We start from the raw sequence: 14,151 nt of genomic DNA, 5'->3' as shown, positions 1-14,151 counted from the left end.
ACAAAACTGGATTTGTAGATGCATACAAAAAAAAAAAAGCTGCAGCTGCAATACAGTAAAACAGCAGTACTCTCTCAAACAACTTAGGGAAATAATAGTATCTGAATAGAACTCTGTCAGTATTTTCCACTAAATCCTAGGGAATAGCCCTGCATACATATGTACAGATAGTTGTGGGTAGAGTTAGAGGCACACGGTGTAACATACTAAATTGAATGCAGATACGTGCAGTGTTACGTACTCTGCCAAACTTTGAGCAGAATGTGGGGGGAGACAATTTTCATCTCACACGTATTACATTCGTGAGAAAATTAGTCAAGTATGTTTCTTTTATTCATGCCTGGGTCTGCTTAGATAAATGAAACACTAACTCATTTTATATTAAAAATATGTATGAGTTAATTTAACAAAGTCTCTTCAATTGATACTTAACAAAGGGGCCTGTACAGAGATGGTTAGCCGTGTTAGTGTCAGAGACTGATAAAAAATTTCTTTGAGGAGGAGGACAGAAGAAAGATCAAAAAATCATATCCAATGTCAGGAAATTGACAGTTAATATACTGACAAGTATTTCCATATATGGTGCCCTCTGCTTGCCAGTAGGTTTCTTAGAAATACCAGTTTTCATATAAAACTTCTATTGTGAATAACAATTCACATCATGCTATATAGTACATAGTAAGGGAAACTCATCACCCTCATCTTCCTCACTGCTGCAGTGAGTAAAATGGCCTAGCTTTACTCTGATTTTTATTTACCCTTGAAACTTGTGCTATTATATTTCTCAGACCTATAATAGTAACTGCCAGTCATACAACTTGAGGATTTTCTCATTAGTATTGTTCTAACCACAATAGCTGCTATTAAACTTATGTGCCACACAGTGCACTGCCTAGAGCTAGAAATTACTGCTGCCTCTTCAGTTTAACATTTATTGGATACTTTATAGAGCTGCACTTATTACGGCTATTATTCAGTTAAAATGCCAGTGTTTCTATTCCTTAGAGAGTAACATGTACTCTAAGGTTCTCCATGTGTAATTGATGGATATTACAATGTTGGGCCCTATAGAAACCCTAGAGATGATACATAAAAAGAAGCAATTGTCATCCACTTAGAATATTATTTATATTTGTTCCTTTTCAACTTCACCAACAAACTTGTTAACTTTCTTGCCTAAGTTAATATCACTTTAAAAGCTCATACCGGTTTTAGCAAAATGCTGCCATGGCCATCCCAAAATATTGACAATACTATATAGCAAGAAGTTAAACTACATCTTGCCAAATAGAGGAGTAAATATTATGGGTTAATTTCAAGTTTCAACCTGTCTTTCTTTTTAAACTGAGTGTCAACATCTGGTATAAAATGTTTTACTTACATATTGGTTGCAGCATCTGATTTAATGATCAAGTCCAGAGCTTTCTGCAAGCTGCAGAATAATTCCATTATAGATGTAAGCTGCTCCAGAAATACTTCAATTTTTAGTGTGTCTGTTTTGAGACATGGGAACCAGTCACTTGAAAGCTATGAAAAAATATTCCTGATGATATTTTAGAAGGTAGTTGCTTCTGAAATCAATCTATTACTCATCTTTGTAGATAAGAGAGTTATGCTTCAGTTCTTACTTCAGATGGCATCAAGAGAATATGCAGAGTCATAAGGCTACACTGAAAAGAACACTGCACTTTTTACTCTTAAATATATGTTCTGCTTCAGTAGTTGTCTTCCAGATCCTGTTGATGTGGAAGGTGGGTGCGAACCTCAGTTATTCTATGTGGCCCCCAGACACCCTGATGAGAAGCACCTAAAAATACTGATGGTGGGGACTGATTTGGATGTATTGAAGTGCGTGGGCCTAAAATTGTTAAAAGTAGAGAGAGGATTCTAAAGATGCTTTCTAGACAGATGAGACAAGGACAATGTTTAGTAAATGTTTGGACTGGGTGGGAATAGGAGACACCAAGGCTGTTTGCATGAACTGCAAGGGAAGGCAGTCTCATTAGGCCAGTGATTCTCAACTTTCTTCAGCTCTAGCCACCCCTAGATAGACTCAAGGCACTACTTGAATCCATGAAGTTGTTCAAGGACAATGTGTAGAAGACCAGAATCCTTTCGTCCCCTCTTTCCCACTCCTGAAAGATAAATATCTGTGAGAGGTGCATAGTGCCATAAATGTACTACTCCTGAGACAAAGTACAATGGTTAAGTATAATACTGTACAGCACAAAGCTACATACTTTTTATTAGTCTATAAGGCCATATCTAGACTGTCAACTTACCATACCCAGCAACAATGTCCTTCAGCATGTGCGCTACCTTCTAACTGGAGGCAGTGTAGCCAAGTCTATTCCATACTAGGGGTAGGTTAATTAGCATTACTGAGTGACTGAAAGATGCAAGGATCCAAGCTACATAGCTTCTACTTGAGGAGCAAATATGTTCAGAGCAACTTGGTGAGGATGAGTGCCGTGTCCAGGCACGATAAAATGGCAGTCTAGACATGGCATAAGTTTGCAAAAATATCAAACTTATTACCACACTGATACTTATTCCATTCTTGATACTTCCTTCTATATGGAAAAAGGAAATAAAATTTAGATTAGCGTTTGGAGTTTTCAATCAATTTTGAGGTGGGGAAGTTACCTTTGGTTTAGTTTTAGAGCTTTGTTTTCACTATTTAGAGGGAATGTATAGTCTTAAGTGTATTATTGAATTAAAGCCCGTTTCATTTTACTTTTTGTTTTTTATCCTAAACAAGACCCTTCATCCTTGAAGTCTTAAACAGGAAGGATCTTTCTTTTCAGCTGCAGAGCATAATGGAAGGAAATAGTCTCTTGCAATGATCTATCATTTTTATTGCAGTTGAGACATTGCTTGGGGAGATGAGATTTGTAAAACTGAAGGAGGTGAAATTAAGTTTCACATAAAGCAGAGGATGGTTATATAAGTAAGGTGTTTGAATTAAAAGCCATCTATAATGGGTTTTTCCCATTCTTGAGGTATATTTTCAATGAAAAACATAATGCTAAATATTAGTTTGGGTTCTAAAGTTGCTGAGGTGGAAAATCACATGGAGGGTGTAGGGGCAGTTATTTTTAATTACAATTACAGAATGTGTCAAAATGCTCCTGTCATTGGCTAAGATATTTGATTGCACAAAAAGAACAAGTGATATAGATCCGGAAGGCGTCCAAAGATGACCTTAAGCTTTGTATTTATCTGATCCTATGACCAATAGGTATCAGGCAGTATCAGCAACCTCTCTGCCCATTGGCAAGTTAATTCCACTTTGCACCAAAAGCTGTGATGCAAGGCAGCCACAACAAATCAGCACTGTTATCTTGTGGGGAAGGTAACCTGACCTCACCTGAATACTGTGTCCAGTTTTGGACATTGCACTGCAAGAAGGATGTAGGCAGGTTGGAGAGAGTCCAGTGTAAGGGAACAAAAATGATTAGGGGCCTAGGAGGCAAGGCTTATCAAGAACAGCTGAAAACACTACTGTTATTTATTTAGAGAAGATATCGAATTTGATAACAGTATTTAAATACCTGAAAGGAGATTACAGAACTGATGGAGATGGGCTTCTCTCTGACTGTAGGGGGATAGTACTAGGAGCAGTAGCCTCAAGCTACAGGCAGGGGAAATTTAGGTTGTAGGTTTAGCTTTGACCTTTGAGGTTTTTTCCTGTGGATTCTTTTAAGGTTCTGCTGAGCAGGCCAGAATGCTGACAAAGAGAAGAGTATCAGCTTGGGAATATATATATTACATTTTTATTATAACAAATCACTTAGGAGTAAACAATTCTTACAGAAGGGGAGAAGCAGCAATGCCTATCTTTAGAGGGTATATTTTTCTGTATTGTTTCCTGTCCCATTAGAAGCTAAAATAACTACATACATTTTTGTATCCAGTTCTACTTGTTTTAACTAGACATTGATTTTACACCCACTTAGTATCCATTTATGCCAGGGGTGGGCAAAATGTGGCCCGGGGGCCAGGTGCGGCCCACCAGGCCATTCTATCCGGCCGGTGGCACCCCTAAAAATGTAGAAAATTAATATTAATATGCCCTGAGCATGCAGCCCTTGATGGCTTGCCAAAACTCAGTAAGTGGCCCTCTGCCCAAAATAATCGCCCATCCCTGATTTATGCTGATTCACACATTATTCTTCATCCTTAAAATGGAGGGAAAGTTGATAGGAATTAAATGAGGAAGGAATCAGTTAAGTTACCTTCTCTTGCTCTTTACAGCATACTTCCTAATGATTTGTCTTGTTCTAAATTCTTCTCATGCAAGTCCTTCCAATATTCTACTTGGAAGTTATTTTACCATCTAGTTGGGCCTGTCTTTGGAAAATTTATGCTGACTATCATGGAAAATGTTTCTCATCAGTTTTGTACCATTATTTTTAGCAGTACAACTTAGGATAACCTAAAAAAGTTCCTTTTCTTTCTTAGTGTCTGTGTATGAGAAAAAAGGTTGGTTTTTTTAATACATTTCATACTAAAAGAATTACAGTTGTCAGAATCCAAAGACTATTGAAGTTGGTACCAAGACATCCATTCACTACACACTTCTTTGGGTCAAACTTATACAAAATAAGTTTTTTTCAAGTGTTCATATCTTGTCATGTAAAGGAATAAATTGTGATGACAACTAAACCAAAAATTTTCACATTTTTCCTTAAGCTTAAGAACTTTACGCCGTTATTGGCATTTTATACAAGACTATTACTGATGATTTACAAATGCTACTACTATTGAAACCATCAAAGTCATTACTTATTATGGGGGACTGCAGTCACCCTGTCATCTCCTGGGAGGGCAATACAGCAAGTAAGTGCATAGGCAATCCAGGATGTTTTTGGAGAGTATTGGGAACAACTTCTTGGTACAAGTGCTGGAGTGGCAAACTAGAGGCCATGCTATTCTTGGCCTGCTGCTCACACAGGGAAAAATGTAGTAGTGGATGGCAACTTGGATAGTGACCTTTTGATGATTGAGTTGAGGAAAGGAGAACAGCAGAGTAAGGACCCTGGACTTTGTATCACTCAGGGAACTCATGGGCAGGATCCCCTGGGAGGCCAGTCTGAGTGGGACAAAAGTCCAGGACAGTTGGCTGTACTTTAAAGAAGTCTTACTGAGAGTGCAGGAACAAACCATCCCAATGTTCAGGAAGACTAGCAAGTATGGCAGAAGACAAGCTTGGCTTAGCAGAGATCTCTTCAGTAAACTAAATCACAAAAGGGAAGCTTCTAAGCAGTAGAAACTTGTACAAATAACTAGGGAAAAATATAAGTACATTGCTCAGGCAGTCAGGGATGAAGTCAGGAAGGCCAAAGCACAATTGGAGTTGCAGCTAGCAAGGGATATGAAGGATAACAAGAAGGGTTTCTACAAGTATGCCAGTAGCAAAAAGAGGATCAGGGAAAGTGTGGGTCTGTTACTGAATGCAGGGGGAGGCAACCTTGTGACAGAGGATGCAAAAAAGGCTGAAATGCTCAATGCCTTTTTCACCTCAGTCTTCACAGGCAAGGTCAGCTCTCAGACTACTGCAGTGGGCCGCAGACTTTAGGGAGGAGCTGAGCAGCCCTCAGTACTAAAAGAGAAGGTTAGGGACTATTTAGAAAAGCTGGCCATGTACAAGTCCATGGGTCTGTATGGGATGCACCCAAGGGTGCTGAAGGAGTTGGCTGATGTGATTGCAGAGCCATTGGCCATCATCTTTGAAAACTCATGGCGATCTTGAGAGGTCCCAGATGATTCGAAAAGGACAGATGTAGTGCCCATATTTAAGAAAGGGGGAAAAGAGGATCCAGGGAACTACAGACCAGTCAGCCTTACCTCAGTCCCTGGAAAAATCATGGTGTACATCCTCAAGGAATCCATTTCTAAGCACTTGAAGGAGAAAAAGGTGATTAGGAACAGTCAGCATGGATTTTCCAGCGACAAACCATGTCTGACCAACCTGATTGCCTTCTATGATGAGGTGACTGGCTCTGTGGATACGGGGAGACAGGGGGATGTGATATACCTTGGTTTTAGCAAGGCTTTTGGTACCGTCTCCCACAGCATTCTCACAGGCAAGCTAAGGAAGTATGGGCTGGATGAATGGACTGTAAGGTGGATACAAAACTGGCTGCAGCATCAGGCTCAGAGGGTAGTAATCAATGGGTCAATGTCTAGTTGACAGCTGGTATCAAGTGGAGTGCCCCAGAGTTAGACCTGGAGCCAGTTTTGTTCAATGTCTTCATCAATGACCTGGAAGATGGCATAGAGTGCACCCTCAGCAAATTTGCAGATAACACAAAGCTGAGGGGAGTAGTCGGGCTAGGATTCAGCCTGGGGACTGACTGGGTGGGCAGAAGCTCTGCAGAAAAGGACCTGGAGGTTACCATGGGCAGTAACCTGAATTTGAACCAGCAGTGTGCCCTTGTTGCCAAGAAGACTAACAGCATACTGGACCGCACTGGTAGGAGTGTTGCCATTAGGTCAAGGGAAGTGATTATTCCCCTCTAGTCAGCATTGGTGAGACCACATCTGGAGTACTGTGTTCAGTTCTGGGTCTCCCACCCCAGAAAGAACAAATTGGGGAGAGTCCAGCAGAGAGCAGTGAAAATGGTGAAAGGGCTGGGGCACATGACATAGGAGGAGAGGCTGAGGGAACTGGGCTTATTTAATCTAGAGAAGAGAAGACTGATGGGACTTAATAGCAACCTTCAACTACCTGAAGGGAGTTCAAAATATGATGGAGCCAGACTGTTTTCAGTGGTGGCAGATGACAGAACAAGGAGCAACAGTCTCAAGTTGCAGCAAGGGAACTTTAGGTTAGATATTAGAAAGAATTTTCTCACTAGGAGGGCAGTAAAACACTGGAAGAGGTTACCCAGAAGTGGTGGAATCTCCATCCTTGGAGGTTTTCAGAACCCGGCTAGACACAGCTTTGCCTGGGATAATCTAGCTGAGGATGGTCCTGCTTTGAGCAGGCGGTTGGACTAGATGACCTTTTGAGGTCCCCTCCAACTATAACTTTCTATGATTCTATGTATGCACATATTTTTTTTAAATAACCCCATAAACTGATCGTGTGTTTTGCTTGTGATTGTATTTATTTCAAATAAAGGAGAGGGCATAATTTGTCAAAGTATCAGTGGTCTCATCTAGCAATAATATACAGAACACCTTGTAACTATCTTATCTAAGTTCAACAAATAGATATTACCATGTGAATATGAATTTCTACAAATTCACTAAAGCATGTCATCAAATATAATACATATACTAAAACATTGTACTATTGTTCTAGATTTGTTTCCAGTCTGTAGAGCTGATGAAATCTGCTGTTAAAACGTTTGAGTGATCCTGGGGGACTGTGTTTTTGGCTAGAATTATTCATTTTCAATAGTTGTTTAATTTTCATTAATTAGAATAAAAGGTGCTGCTAAAACTGTCTGTAGACCCTACTTAACAAAAGCAACTTGTATTAAATTATTTTAACTGTAAGACTATTATGTTCTCTCTTAAGCTGCATTTTGAGGGGAAATGAACCAATACATCCTTACAGTTTATAGTTTTATGGTAATGATTTGACACAGTCTTGTTATTTATAAACCCTTTGCACTAGTACCTGATTTGCATAATTTCTTTTACAAACTATTGCTGTGAAATTTTCTCCTTTGAACTTGCATCTCTGAAGATTGCTGGGAAAGTATTTGAGCAGCTGCCATAGGCTTTCCATTCATTCAGTACCAGGTACAGCTCTTTAGGAGCTGTGTACCATGCAGTACCTATTACTAGTAAGATAGTCCTTAGTAACATGATAGATGATTGTAGTAAAATGACCACATGAGCAGTACTTCATGCTGCAGTAAATTTTCGGAGTGCTGGCCTTGAATGAGGTTTATGTATTTGCATCTCTTGGTGTGCTATCCTACAGCAAGTGCAAAGCTCTGTCTGTAGCTAATGCTTGCTGTTTGAGACAGATTCATACTCGCTGAGGTTTTGCCAATTCCATTTTCTCATGCTGTTCTTATTTCTGTCGCACTGAATCCATGTTCCTGAAACAGAGCTTCCTCTCGCTTACAGGGGGTTCTAGCAGGAAAAGATCAGTGGCCTCAGCAGTAGGAGGTTTTTAACAACATGTGTTTTTTTCATATAGTCTGTTTATTCCACTCTGTCAAAAGTAGGACACATCTGGGAGAAAACAGTGGTAAAATGAAACATCTAGGCCTCCTGGTGGCATGGCTCTGTGAATCAGCAGGTTGGTGCATGCTGATATAAATGGATACAAGATAATAAACCAAGTAACATCTTTGTTTACTGAGAGACACGTTCACAAGAAAGCATCGAACTGTTCTTCGAGGGGCAGCTGCAGTACTGGCTGAAAGGAATCAAGAAACTAATTACTGCATTGTTTGTATCCAGACATTTTAAAGTGATAATCAGCTGGTATTCATTACTAAGCACCTGCAAATGAAATAAAAGTAGCAGTAAAAGAAGCGTATGTGTAGTAGTGAAACTGTGAAATTGTCCGAGCAATCCCGTGATTTGATAATGACGCAAATGGAAAGGATGGTAATGGGCGAAGGCTGTGTTGTCACCAGGTGCTTGGAAATTAAGCAGGTTTTGATATAACTCATATTTGAGAAATCGCCAGCATACCCGCAGCTCACCAGTGTATGTAAATATCACTCTGCGGACAATGCTTGAATTGAACTGTGCAGTGCATGAAATGCTATGAAAGGTTGATTAAAAAAAAAAGATGATAGCCTTCTTTTTGAATGATATTGAGCCATTATGCGTATTTGTCACCTCATAGCTGGAAGCAAACAGACAGACACTGAATGAGAAAGGTTCCTCAATGAGCAGTTTACTGCTTAGTGAATGAAGAAAGGCTCCCTTGGTTACATTAGTGGCAAGAAGTGCAAGTGGTCACATTAACATCTGCAGTCACCGAACAGGCACAAGCAGCTCCAGAGTAGTGTCCAGGGGAAGGGACTCCTCACCTTGCTGCCCCCTCCTCTGGCAGTAAACAGCAGCAGCGTGTGTGCCAGTGAGTGAAGGGCACGTCGGGAAATGTAGTCCTGAGGAGGGCAGCAGCTGGAGTTTGCTGCTGCTGGGGAGAGATGTCACCCTATTTTTTGCCACTGAAATTAGGAGTTTTTGTGGCCATTGACATAAATGTCTGCAGGACAAAAATGAGGTGACATCTCCCCTCAGCACCAGTGAACTCCAGCTGCTGCTTCTGCAGACGGCCAAACCTTTCAGAGCCAGAAAAGCTACAGGGAAAGGGAGGGGGCGGGGGACTGCCCCAAGCACGGTTCTGGCCAGCTGTGCCTCTGGCCAAATGCTACTGCTGTAGCATATGTTGCCAACCTCACCATTTTCAAGGGGTCCAGACCAAGCTGCAGAAGTGTGGCTAAGCCAAAGGCCCCAAAGCCTGTCTCTGAGATGTGTGCAGGGAGCCTGCTCCAATATGCTGGAAATCCAGCGCTCCAGCAAACTCAAGCATCACATGTATCAGCATCCCTGCACCGAAGTACCCTGCCAAAAAATGGCGGCAGGGTACTTTGAATTAAAGTTCACTCAATGAGCTTTAGTTTAAAGCACCCCGCTGCCATTTTTTGGTGCAGGGATGCTGATACATGTGATGCTCTGGCATTTTTAATTAGCATGGCTTGCTAATTAAAGCACCCCCACTCTCCCTGCCAAATGTAAAAATGCCCTAAATGACTGTAAAATGAACCTTTGCAGATGTGACAACCAGAGCTTGGTCAGCAAAACAAAGGAAGCCATCAACATGTCCAGCTACACCAGTAATGAGATCCAATTAAAAAGAAAATAAGGCCTTAAATTAGATGATCCAAATATACTGTATCGTAGCTTTAGCTTATACTAATGATTAGTGTAACTAAATATATTAGATGCTGTTTTGCTGTAAAAGATGCATTTTTGGTAAAATTCTTAAAAAAGTTGTAAAAGCAAAGCAGCCTTATCAGAGAAGACCATAAACTAAGATGGGAGGAAAAAGAAGCACTCCACAATTACGAGGGGAACAGGATAGAGTTATGGAAGTGTAACTTTCACAGGAACATAAATCCCAACTAACTGACATCTTCAGGTTTACAAGAAATCTGGTTTACTCCAGTGCCAAAATTTTCAGTGAAACAAAGAAATACAAATAAAACCAAGCAAAACATTTATTAGAATAGGCATCTACAAATTTAAGATATGGGCTGGAGGGAAATATGGAAAATTTAGAAAAGTGAGGCAGACCTGCCACCTCTTCCCCGCAGTTGAGTCTCCCCAGCCCAGTGTAAGTATGTGTTGTCTATGTTGTGCTGTCACAAGTAGACACAGACTTTGGGATTAGTGTTTGTTTCCGTGTTTTGGGGTGTAAGCAATAAAAGATCAGGTTGTAGACCTGTCTCTTGCCTCTTTTATCGGTCACCAATCTGTAAATTTATCTGTAATCCATGTACCACATTTTACCTAGAGACCTAATACTGAAGTTCTGACTCGGGTGAGCAACAGTTGCGTGAATGGTCCGATTGGAAATAGAGACTGTTCCACTGAAGAATTGTAGACAGGAGTCCACTGTTAAAATGAAGACCTCTTCTCATATTCCTCCTTGGGCTATGGTATTAAACACAAAGTATCTTTGAAAAGCACTGGAAGATGCTGCATACCTGAATATAGAATTTGGCCCAAAATGTCTTGATTAAATTAAGGGACAGTTCAGATTTCTAATTGTATACTTATTTGATCTTACATTTCTAGCACTTTGACTAAGATGTTTCATATTTAAATGCTGTTCGTTTTCTGAAAAGTATTATCTAATGTTCATTATATATGGTTATTTTTCAGGTGTTCAAATGAAACCACGTTCAAAAGAGAAGATTTATTTTGGGCATACAACTACTGTCCTACTCCCTACGCTTGGACAGCTCTTTTGGGCCTTATTTTATACCTGGTTTTCTTCGCACCTGGTAAACAAATACTTGTTTTAGCACAGGGGTGGCTAACCTGTGGTTTCTGTGCCACAAGTGACACAGGTAGCCTCTGTATGTGGCACGCAGCAGATTAGGGGGCAGGCAGCATAGTGACAGATAGGACAGGGAGAAAACAGAATAGCAGATCAAACAAGGAACACTGTCAGGACAGAGAGAAGAAAGCAGAGCAACAGATCAAGCAAGGAGCACAGGCCAGGAAGCAAATAGCAGGACAGCAGATCAGACAGGGGAAGGGAATTGGAGTGGTGCTTGAAGAAGGCATGGGGCTTAATTTGTGGCATGTGACAAAATGGTTGTCCCCTGTTTTAGCATGTAGCTTTAAAATAATTCTCGAACACCTAAAAGTTTGGAATAGTCAGACCATGTTGAACTTTTCTTACTGTTCCATTGATTGTTATGCTAAAGTAAATCTTTCTGATATTCTCAGGAATGGGACCCATGCCTTGGACAGTAAATTCTGAAATATATCCACTTTGGGCCAGAAGCATAGGGAATGCATGTTCATCTGGTGTCAACTGGATTTTCAATGTTCTTGTATCACTGACATTTTTGCATACAGCAGAGTACCTTACATACTATGGTAAGTAGTATGTATATCTGATGCTAATATTTTACATACCATGGTATGTAAATTTGCTGCAGTTCACATTATGGATATTTTAGCCCTGTGGTAGTATGCAAGTTCAGCTGGTTGACATTAGCTTAATGACTTCTACTGAAAAGGAGAATCTGAAAAGATGGTAATATGATATAAAAGAAACAGTCTATTTAGTGAACTACAACAGTTCCCGTTGAAAAAGGCAGCATTTGTAAAGAGTTACCATGTAGTGGCAGCTGAGATTCTTCTTCATGCCATAGTCTAGGTAGAACTTCACAGCAGGATTCACAGGCAGTCCTGTGACCCCCGAGTCCTTCTAGAGCAGTATTTGGCCATGATGTTGAACCATCATTCTGTGGATTGGTGGGATCACTGATGGTGATCTGTTGGTCTTTGATCTTGTCTGCCCTCTGGCAAAGCAGATACAGAGCCACCTTCGTCTGTCACATCAAAATTTCCATAATTAGAGAGGAGACATTCTACAGTTTGAGTTTACCTCTTGTATTTCTGTTGTCTATTTTCTTTAAACATTTCTGTGGCCACATCTTCCCTGTGGTGACATAGCCAAGGTCATCCCCCACAGACACTCCCAAAAACAGTGGAGATTGAGGTCTCAAGAGCCACCATATGAGGCCACCCCAAAGCAATCTTATGGCTTTATTTCTGGATTTGGAGAGTGCAAGCCAGGGGGTCATATATGGTAACATTCCCCACTAGAAAATGCTGCTGCTGCTGCTGCTGCAGTGTGAACATGCCTTATGCTTTTGAGGTCATCTCAGGGTCCTTTCACATAGGAGGGAGAGCCCCTTGTGCTTCATACCTGTCTTTGTTCTCGGCCTCCTATAGTGTTATTGCTACTTATTTTTAAGTGTGAAGCAGTTAAGTGAAAAAGATCCATATAAATTTCCACATTACTCCAAAACCAAATGGAATAATTGCTTCCTTCTTCATTTGAGCTATTATAGTGTCGTATAATAAAGCATTCTTTCCTTGTGTCCACATTCATCTAGTTTTTATTGTAATGCTACAGCTGAAATCTTTACTTTCACAGACTTCTTTGATTTCTGTAGCTTCTAAATTCTATTGCTCCTTTTGTTCCATAAAAAAGGCTGAGAGGAAATATTATGTAACCTGGTACGTGTGTTGTTTTATATTGCAGGAGTATTCTTCCTCTACGCAGGGTTTGCTGGCGTGGGACTCATTTTCATCTACGGATGCCTTCCTGAGACTAAAGGGAAAAAACTAGAGGAAATTGAATCTTTATTTGAAAGCAAGCTATGTACATGTGGTATGTCAGATTCTGATGAAGGGAGGTATATTGAATATATTCGGGTGAAGGGAAGTAATTATCATCTTTCTGACAATGATGCTTCTGATGTGGAATAATTTTCAGCTGCTGATGTATTTAATCATTTAAAAGCCTTCTGGGGGAAGAACAGCTCTTGGTGACCTCACTGCCCTGCTTCTGGTCTGGTTCTTCTTTCTACTGTTTTGTTACAAATGCTTTTATGTTCTATATTACTTCATTTGGTAGACAATAAAATGTTCTGCTGTTTTCTTGATAAGTGAAAGCAATGGCTTCCAAAGGAAATTTCATTCTATGGTAATATAAATTTTTACCAACCGTGTGCGATTCTGCACCCTCCTGAATTACTCCAAATTGTGCATTACACCAAATGAAATGGATAGCACACAGTGATACAGAGTGATTATCTTTATTTACTGATAAAAATAATATAATGGCCAATCAGAAACCAGATGGATCATAAAAGACCTTGTGTTTACACTTCTGTGGCCCTTCAAATTATTCTGCTGTGTAATAAGCAAAATGTGAAATCCACAGGTTGTTATAGCAGTAAATATTTACAACGATAACTGAGTTTTGAAAATACAAATATCTTCTGTATATGTAGGCAAGAGGTCTCTAAGTTATTCTGATGGAATTCCACTTTTTGGTGCTTTGTGGTGATTGGACATGCTCAGTGTTTCAACTATAATCTCAGAATGGATGTTTTATATTGTCCAACTACTGCTCTTTGACTACATAATATAAACAGTAGGTGGCATTTGTGAACTAAATTGCCAAAGAACAACTATAAGCTCACAACAAGGTGTAGGTAATCATGACTGTCCACACAAGAAGTAACATCGATTATTAAGTGCAATTTAAAGGCCTAGGTTAAATGGAAATGATTTTTTTCCCTCCTGTTTGTGCATCTGAGCATTCAGGTATGCACCTTGTTTGAAGACAAAATATCACCATTTTGAAAAAATAAAATCATGGTAAAGCATTTGTGCTGAAAAGCTGAATGTTGATTGCAATTTGATATCCCTATCGCTTGCCATTGATATTGGTGTTTGTGCAACGTGATCCTAGTAAATCTGTCTCCTTTCACTTAACCAGCATACTTAGATCCCCTCAAAATGTAGTACTGGACAAAAGCCTACATTTACTTGTATTCATTAATTGCCTTACGAAGCATTGCAAAATTGTCAAGAAAATTTGCCATGTCAGGCACAAAAATCTATTCATGT

General features: G+C 39.9%; 1 protein-coding gene across 1 annotated transcript in view; it reads left to right on the top strand.

Annotated features, from left to right (window-relative positions):
• The window catches only part of SLC2A13 (solute carrier family 2 member 13), a 395,165-nt gene extending 381,394 nt beyond the window's left edge, over window positions 1-13,771 (top strand). The window contains exons 8-10 of the mRNA XM_019509388.1: window positions 10,873-10,994; window positions 11,446-11,598; window positions 12,776-13,771. Coding sequence (XP_019364933.1) covers window positions 10,873-10,994; window positions 11,446-11,598; window positions 12,776-13,002 — 502 coding nt within the window. The 3' untranslated portion in view covers window positions 13,003-13,771. The remainder of the gene's footprint in view (window positions 1-10,872; window positions 10,995-11,445; window positions 11,599-12,775) is intronic.
• The last annotated feature ends 380 nt before the right edge of the window (window positions 13,772-14,151 follow it).

The sequence above is a fragment of the Gavialis gangeticus genome, unplaced genomic scaffold (assembly GCF_001723915.1).
Source record: "Gavialis gangeticus isolate Ggan-Ray unplaced genomic scaffold, GavGan_comp1, whole genome shotgun sequence".
NCBI classification, from domain to species: domain Eukaryota; kingdom Metazoa; phylum Chordata; order Crocodylia; family Gavialidae; genus Gavialis; species Gavialis gangeticus.
Note: the sequence above shows the minus strand (reverse complement) of the source record. Positions and strands in the feature narration are given on the sequence as shown.